Source organism: Phasianus colchicus, chromosome 18, assembly GCF_987193195.1.
Source record: "Phasianus colchicus chromosome 18, bPhaCol1.hap1.1, whole genome shotgun sequence".
Lineage (NCBI taxonomy): Eukaryota > Metazoa > Chordata > Aves > Galliformes > Phasianidae > Phasianus > Phasianus colchicus.
In genome coordinates, this window is record NC_143453.1 from 7,376,672 (window position 1) to 7,385,517 (window position 8,846).

Here is an 8,846-nt window from a genome sequence, read left to right on the forward strand (position 1 = left end):
CACCCAGGGCTGCCCTGTGCCTCGAGCAGGACACAGAACCCATCCTGCCCCATGGGAAATCCCAAATCCCACAAGAAAACCCCAGATCCCGTACTTCCATGACCCAAGCTCCAATACTGCCTGCAGAATCACAGAACGTGAAGGTTGGACAAGAGCACTAACAGCACCAAGTCCAACCCCAACCCATCCCCGCCATGCCCACAAACCACATCCCCAAGTGCCACATCCACATGGTTCTTGAACACCTCCACGCCTGCTGGACATGGGAATTCCAATCCCATCTCAATAGGAGATGCTACAAAGCTGCATTTGCAGTTCTGCATCCCCCAGTTATGTTGTCCCTCCACTGCTGTTCCCAATATCATTTCCCTACATTGGGGCAGGCAGATCAGCTCCCTCCTCACCACCCCATAATCACACTTGTACGAAGCTGTTGCCGTACATAACGAAAAGAGAAAGCATCCTTGGAGAGCCCAACAATCAGACAATTTTTAAGATCATGGAGCATTAAACCATTCCCAGTAGGGTTTACTAATCAAACAGCCAAATCCTTCATAACCAACCAATCCCTACAGAGCAATTAAATCCTTCCCCTTTAAAACACTTGGCACACTGTCTGGGGACAAAAAGAAAAATTTGCAAAATTCATTTGATAAATTAACCAGGGAAAAGAAAGAAGTGAATCAAGCTTTGTTCTTTTCATTTTTTTTAATTATGGAATTCACAATGCCTGAATAATGTTTAATAAGAACTATGAAAATTCCTAACAGTATTACAACACAACACAAAAGAATTAACCTGGTTACCGTGAAAAATTGCATATTTAATTAAGAACAGAGAGTTCAAAACTATCCAGAGATTTCAAAAGTACCGTTGCCTAAGGGGCTAAATTACACGCTCGCAGTGCTGCTAACAGGGCTGGAGCGCGCAATCATTACCCAAGTGTCCCCATTAAGTGACAATGGGCAGATGACATCAAATTCATTTCAAAAGCAACAGGAACTGAAGCATTCACTTGGGTAGTGGAAGGGAAAGCGACTATCCTGCTGGTATAAACCAGACCCCTTGTTGATAAAGGCAATAATTAAAGAATAATGTTAATTAGCTGCTTCTATTTGAAGGAGTGCTGCGGTAGCGGGAGGCACAGCGGCCCCAGCTCCGTCGCTTCTGCAGCACGCGCCGTGCTCACACAGTGCAGAATGGCATGTGGCCCCTGGACAGACACAACATTTTGGGGTCAAAAAGTGGTGTTTTGGTGAACTCGAGGCCCTTGGGGAGACAGCAGAGCCACAGGGGCTGTAGGTGGGTGGTCACCAAGAGCATTCCTCTGCATGGCACCTGCATCCTGGCACCACCAGCACCCGTACCAACAGGGAATGTACCAATGGGGATTTGAGCAATGTTCTTTCTTTAAACCCTAGCTGGCCAACATGCTTCACGTTGGGTTTTAGCAATGTTTTTTCTTTCAACCCTGCTTGATCCGTGGGCAGAAAGTTCCCAGTTTCTGGTCTCCATGGCTGAAAAGTCCCCAGCTTGCCCCCACCCGCCTCCATCCATCTGTTAGCCAAGAAGCCAGGGGACAAACAGGGTAATGATTACCCGGCTCCCAGGAATGAAGCAATGTTTGCAAAGCGCCCCGTGATTAATAACGAAGAACCGCTCTGTGCAGCACTAACGCACAGCCAGGTCGCGGTGCTCCCCAGACCCCGCTGAGCCGAGCAGCCGTGCTTACACAGCACATCACCAGCACCAGGCAATGCTGCACGATGTTCTCCTGACGGAGGAAAACAAAGGAAGCCTGAGGTCCTGACTTCAGCGTACAACTGCACCAGCGTTACCCAAGGCAACCGCAGCACGCTCGGAGCGGCTGACGCACGGCGTGGCTCCCACCGGAGTCATATTTACATGGGGTTCCAGTGGGTTATTTACTTTTTTAGAAACCCGTGTTGCAGAAGAAGTCACCAGCACGAGCACACCCATCAATTAATACGAAAACAGCCGTGTGTTAGCAGCAAGTCACTGAAACCGCAGCTCCATCAATTCTCTGGGGTCCCGTTGGAGCTTTGGGGAAATCATTAAAATGTTGCACCAAACTAGTAAAAAAAAATTAAAAATTACACAGTGAGGCCATATTAAAAAGCTCTGAAAGACATCCCCAGTGCGTGCATCTATGCACTCGTGTGCATGGAACTGGGAAACTCAACTTAAAATGCCCACGCATCCTCCATATATGGCTGCGTTCCCACTGCGTGACCCCAAAACCTCAGTTCTCTGCCCATGAGCAGAGAAACTGAGGCACAAGGGTGCAGGCTGGCAATGGAGAATGGCACGTTGATGCCAACAGGGTTTGATTCCTCCCTCTATGGTTTTGCTGTTGTTGCAAAATGTGCTGGGAACTGCAAAAAAAGGGTGATTAAAGAGCACTCAGTGGTGGATGCTAACACCACAAACACTAGGAATTGTTACAGAAGGGGAAAACTTTTTAATAAAGTCTGCAAGTATATATTCCTCCTTTATCAACCTCAAGATTTATTGACCTGAGAAGCCATATTGACTGAATAAATCTTGATAATGACCTCAGCAGAAGTCAATACCTGCTTATTATCTCCCAAGTTGGGGAATTACATCTTTCTATAATAGGAGCAGGATGGTACAAAATGTTCCAACCACCTTCCCGAAGCCTTTTGGGGGGATGAATGAGCTCAGTGCAACTGTTCCAGGTAGAGGCAGCCTGCACTGTGCTGCCCATCGCTCTCCATCTCCAGGAAAGCAATGTTTGCCTGTAACACTGCGTTGTGCTGACCCCAAATGAGTTTCATTCAGAGCAAGGAGCAGGATGGTCGGGCTGTCCCATGGTGATGCCCTAAGAGCAACGGGACTGGCACATGTGGCAGCACTGTGATCCCAGGAATACTGCTTTCCTCTTGCTGGCAAAAAAGGGGAAAAGCATAGAATGTGTCAAACCCAAAGCCACAAACTCCTTTCCCAGCTGAGCCACGGCTTCTGCATTCAGCGCTGCTGTTTCTCTTGCCAACCGCTAAGTTTACGTTCAGCAGAGAAAACAGGAGCAGTGGGACCAGAGCACACAACAATTATGCCTGCATTTTTATTTGAAGTCTCTGCAGACAGCAAGAAAAATTAACTGAAGGGAGCAGCTCCTGTGCCAACATATGGAGGGAGATGAATAGCTGGTTCTCCATGCTCCGCTGAGGTTATCTAGTTAAGCAAGCACCTCCTAAAGGACTCGCAGGCTGGGAGCGTGCTGTTTGCTTAATCTGGTCATAAATAATAATTCGGATCGCTGAGCGCTTTAACATTCAGCTCCACCTGCATGCGGGCTCACAGCCACAACACCCACCCAGCAGCCCCACATACTGGGGGCATGGCAAACCTCAAAGCTCTCCTGGGCATCCTGGCTCCATAAGCAGGAGGTCACGGGGCTGCAAACCTTTGCTCCCATCCCATGAGATCAAATTATATTTTCATCCCCGTCCCTATTTGCCTCTTGGTCACAATCTCTTTTTTTTTTATTCCCCCCTCTGAGGCCACAGAGACAATCCACTAAACTGGATCAGGAGGCCAGCGCGTATATCTCTAATGGGCTGCAGCACGCACACAATTAATTAATGGATTTATTAATTAGGGAAGAAGTCACTCTTCGAGCTGGAATTGGGGTCACCAGTTTCTAAAGTGAGAGCTGCAGAGCTAAAGATAAACTCTCATTTTCTGCAGCTCTCTTCTTGTCTGGCAGCATCTCAATTATTCAGCCACAGGAAAAAACCCACATTACACTTCGGGAACTTCAGGGTCTGACTTTCAGCCGATCATAAAACCAAGCAGCAGGTATTGCAGAATGAAATTACAGTGACAGACCACGGGGCCTCCAGCCACCAAGGTTTCCACAGGCCGCACTGAGCTCCAGCTGCCCACTGGCAGTGGTGGGAGCATTCCATGCACTGGCACAGCTGCCCAGGGAGGTGGTGGAGTGACTTTCCCTGAAGGTGTTCAGGAAACGTGGGGATGTGGCACTGAGGGACATGGTCAGTGGGCACGGGGTGATGGGTTGGGGTTGGACTTGGTGGTCTTTGAGGTCTTTTCCAAACTTTGTGAGTCTATGATTCAGTTGAGACTCCATGGCATTGGAAGGGACAGAACTGCTGGTTATTGTAGACCTTGATCAATATGAAAACAGAGAAAGAAACACCACCGCCATCCCTACAGATACATGGATACAAAGCACAGCTGCAATATTAGACAGCAGAGAATCCACATGAAAGAGAACTGTTTATAAATCCCGTGCTCATTGGAAACATGTCCCGAGGAGTACACACCTCTTAGACACCACATAACACAGCCACAAGGCAGACACCTGAAGAGAACCTTTGTCACTTCTACTGCTCCAAAATTTGCATTAGTTTCCTCAACACTGCCCATGTCCCACCTGGACTCTTGGGTAGAAGCCAGAGCCACTGAAAAGCCCAAACCACATTCACAGCTCAGTGATGGAGCAGGGCGGCCCTGAGAGCTCTCAGACTGCCCAGGAGAAATACCAACACTTATAGGGGATGGGCAGCATCATCTCCGTTCCCACCATGGAACTCCATGACTCATCCAGTGCAGCTGACCACCGCCACAACTGTAGGATGGCAGGGAAGGTGGGGCTCCTACGATCCTAGCAGGTCCCTTCCAATACAGGATATTCTATGGTTCTATGATTCTCCAGCCCACCTTCAGAGCCCCAAATTACATACTGAGGAGGGGAAGACCCCAAAAACCTCCCCGACTCCCCTGGGGCGACCCTGCTGGGGGCTGTTCCGCAACAGCACTGCAAGTTTCCTCGTCCAGGCTGCAGGAATTAAGCTTCAACCAAGAGGACTGATAGCTTATTTACTGCTGTCATCTATATAAAGAAGAATTTTGACACATTGTTAAATGATAGCACATTTAGATAAGTCAAGCTGTCATATCATTTAATGGATGTCTAAACTCCCTCTGTAGCTGATATGTAAAATTTATGCACTTCAGAATATCATAAGGTTATAATATTTTAATCACATCCACATTCTTTTCCCTCCTCCCCAAACTCCGCAAACGCAACGTCGGGCGCCCAACTTTCTGCCCAAGTCTGCATGGGGTCAGCATCCTCGTATTGGGGAACACAGCCCCAGTGCTAATCTGCACGATGCGATGCGGAGCCGTTGATAAAAGATGGCTCTAATCGGTTTCTCTCCCCTCACTCGTGTATTTTTTAGCCCAAATCAGCAGCTCTCAACTCTTCCCGTTTTTTTTTGCTGGTTTAGCACGGAATGAGTGAGAGCAGAACGGTGCATGTAATCCACACAGCCCTAAACCCAACGTCGTAAAGCAGAAGCAAATTAAAGCACAGAGCAAAATAAAGGTATGAATCCCGTTATGACTATTATACACAAGAAAGCTGTAAAAAAATACTGCATTAGTAATGTACACAATAAAACAATCTCATAACCCAGTGAAATATGCCAGGTATTATCTTTGATAGAATTTTATCTCTCCTCATTTCCGAGCCTATTTGCTGTAAAAGGGCTCGATGCCGCTTCGATCAAAGTGCCGCCGTGCAGCACATTATCTGCGTGTTTTACATATGCCCACCATTCATCAGGGCTGCTCAAACTCCGCCGTTCCCAGCAAGCCCTAGGCCAGCTCAGCCCCACGCATTAAAGCCCAAGAAATAAAGACAACGGAAAAAAAAAAAAAAAAAAAAGCTCTCAGAAAAAGAATAAACGGATTGTTTCCCTTCTGGTTTTTTTTTTTCTTTTTTTTTTTTTTTTAATAGAGGGCACCAGGCCAAGCTGGCACAAGGTCACCTTTCCCACTGTGATCCCGCAGCACTGCTGCCTGCCCACGACTCCGTGCCACCACCGCTCCCCAGTGCCACCATCACCCAATGCCATCGCTCCCATGGCCACTCGTCCCCATGGCCATCGTTCCCATCGCCACCGCTCCCGGGGGCTGCCAGCCACATACCCTCCACCCTGCAGAAAAGTCACTGCCAATATTTATTATTAAATCAAGGTTCTGCACGCACCCAGGAAAAGTCATTAGCGTGATGCACCCGGGAATGCTTTTGTATCCTGAGCTCTCATCCCCCTAATCCCCTTCTGACCACAATGCCATAAATGAGCAGAGGTGGCCGTGCTACCTGCAGTACTTTTGGGGCTGGCAATCGAGGCTGTAGTGCATAATCTGTTTAAAAGCCAAAATGTATTAAATGCTGGAACTGTTGATACAGCACCGAAGCCTTACAAAAGCACATTTAAATTTGTTGACTCCCCCATGAAGCACACCGCGTTTTTCAACTCCGTGATCTCCAGGAGGGATAAACCCTTTTAATATCCATGTAAATGAGCATTTCGGCTTTTGTGGCGGCTCCAGGTTGGGTTTCATCCCATTCCGCGGCGTTCGCAGAGCCATTGTGTCGCTGCCCGGCTCTCCACGAGCTGCGTGCCCATGGAAGTCGCACACTGTCAACACCGCCGGTTTGTTCTCAGGTCATCAATGTTAACAAAGGACTCACCGTTAATTTCACAGCCCGATGGGGACGGTACGGGTGACCCGAGCGGGACCACAAAGGATCTCTCTGTTGGTGCTGTATCCATCATAAGGTGACAACCGGAGCTCCGAGAGAGCTCTCAGGACCGGACTCAACCTCCCACCGCCAATTGGGTTCAGCGACATGCGGGGCTGCAAATGTGCGCGCTCCGATCCTCCCGACCCCAATAACAATGGGAGCGCAGGAGGGCTCCAGCCAACCCCGAACGCATCGCATCCTCCTCCCGCTCCGTTCCCTCTCTCCATCTCCACTACCACCGCCGCATCGCTCCCCGACAACTGGCAGTGACAATTACCGGCTGAACACCGGCATCGCGAGGGGGCTGGGGAGGGGATCCCCCAAACTTAACGACGGGGCGGGCAGCGAACCCCGCCGCTCCCCGCAACTTCAGCCTTCCTCCCCTCCCTCCCCCCCGCCCACCCCCGGGGCTGTCACCTCGGGCGGCTCCATGCGCTGCTCCGTGCGAACAAAGAGCGGCGGAGGAACGGAACGGCGGAGTACCGGGGATCAATTTCTGATACCTATCGATGGCGAAGGGCGGGAGGAGGGAGGGGACGGCGAGCAGCGGGGGGGGGGGAGGGCTGGAGGAGGGCCCCCCCTCCGCCGAACCCCCGCCGGGGTTGGGGCTCTGGGGGACCGCCGCGCCACCAACCTGGAGCCGGCGGACATCAAACCGCGTCCGATACCGGAGCATCGATCCCACGTCCGCCGCCATCTTTGGGGGGGGGGGGGGAGGAGGAATAAGGGGGGGGGGCACGCTGCCCCCAGCGCCCGGCCCAGCGCCGGCCCCGCCGCCCGCCCGGACCCGCCCCGCGCCGCGCCGGTCCCGACGGGGCGGGCGGAGGGCGGCCCGGAGCCGCGGGCACAGCTGCTGCCACCGCCCCGCAGCGCTCCGCTCTTTTGTTAGCGCAGACCCGGGCGGCCCTCCCCGGGGGGAAGTTTTCCCGGTGATTTGCGGGATTTGGGGGAAAATAAATAAAAAAAGAAAGAAAAATGCTATACACGGCTTGGGGTGGGCATCGGGCAGCTACTGCAGCAAAGCAAGCATAAAATCTGCCCGCCAGTACCTGCTATTGCTCTCCCAGCCCTGCTGGGGTTTGTAGGTAGGTGGTTGAGCAGACCAGCCCGGCATCTGAGTGTCCCCAGCAGGGAGCAGGCGGTAGGATGTGACGCACCTCATGCACAGGTTGGAGCTCGGCTCTCATCCAGCCATGGGGACAGGCGCAAGAGCTGTCTGTTCCCACTGCCTGCAGTGCACAGGGACACCCACAGCTCCATCAGTGCTCACAACCCCTTCCCCTGAGCGTGGCTGTGTGCAGGGATGGGGCACCACCACCTCTCTGGGCAGCTTCAGTGTAAAAACTTCTTCCTTGTATATCCATTAAAAATCTCCCTTCTTTTAGTTTTAAACCATTCCCCCTTGTCCTATCACACAGAACCTGCAAAAGGGTCCTCTTCTTTCTTACAGCCCCTACCTCACCCTTCTCACCCTTCACCCTCACTCAGAGACGCACAGAGCTGCCTGCAATCCCAACATCACAAAACACCTTGGGTAGGAGAACAAGCAAACAGGACATCAGAGTTCAACAAAAGGATTTGCAGTACTCTGTGTTTGGGAGAGCCCACAGCCCTGAGCCCATCCTGTGCCCCTCATATAGATGTGGCACTGAGGGACGTGGTTAATGGGCATGGTGGGGGTGGGTTGGGGTTGGACCTGGTGATCCTTTCCAGTCTTAAAGATTCTATGAGACCAGGTTGAGTATCCACGTTTACCTCTTTGGAGGAACTTGAGTTTCTTTGGTGCCAGTGCCTGCTGGTGTCCTCTCTGTGACCACCTTGCTGGTGGCCTGGGATGGCTCATGCTGCTCATGGCTGATCTCATACCCATCAATTACAGAAGAGCTGGCTCATAAATCAGAAGTAAAAACTAACGTGGCATCCCCGGTGAGCAAATCAAATTGTGGGCTTGGGAGGAATGCCTCACTTTGGCCAAATCGTTCCTAACTCAGTGGGAGCCAGGAGGAAGAGGACAGTGTCACACTGTGCCCCACACCTAAGCCATGTCCCTGGCCACCTCAGGGGCAGCGGGGCCATCAGGTCCCCCCAGCCCTGGCAGCACTGCGGGATGCAGGTTAATAAATCAGTTTGTCTCCAGAATGGCTTCGCTTTGTGTGCCTGACAATAGCCCGCTGTAAATGGCAGCCCCTCACCTCCTCTTCTGAAAGGCTTTTAATTAAAATATGGAAGGGGATTTTCT

At 51.2% G+C, this 8,846-nt stretch overlaps 1 protein-coding gene across 3 annotated transcripts in view; it reads right to left on the reverse strand.

Moving 5' to 3' along the window:
- The window catches only part of CUX2 (cut like homeobox 2), a 53,562-nt gene extending 46,252 nt beyond the window's left edge, over positions 1-7,310 (reverse strand). For all 3 annotated transcript variants that reach the window (XM_031592528.2, XM_090152629.1, XM_090152628.1), the window contains exon 1: positions 7,242-7,310. In XM_031592528.2, coding sequence (XP_031448388.2) covers positions 7,242-7,304 — 63 coding nt within the window. In that variant the 5' untranslated portion in view covers positions 7,305-7,310. The remainder of the gene's footprint in view (positions 1-7,241) is intronic.
- Positions 7,311-8,846: the final 1,536 nt, after the last annotated feature.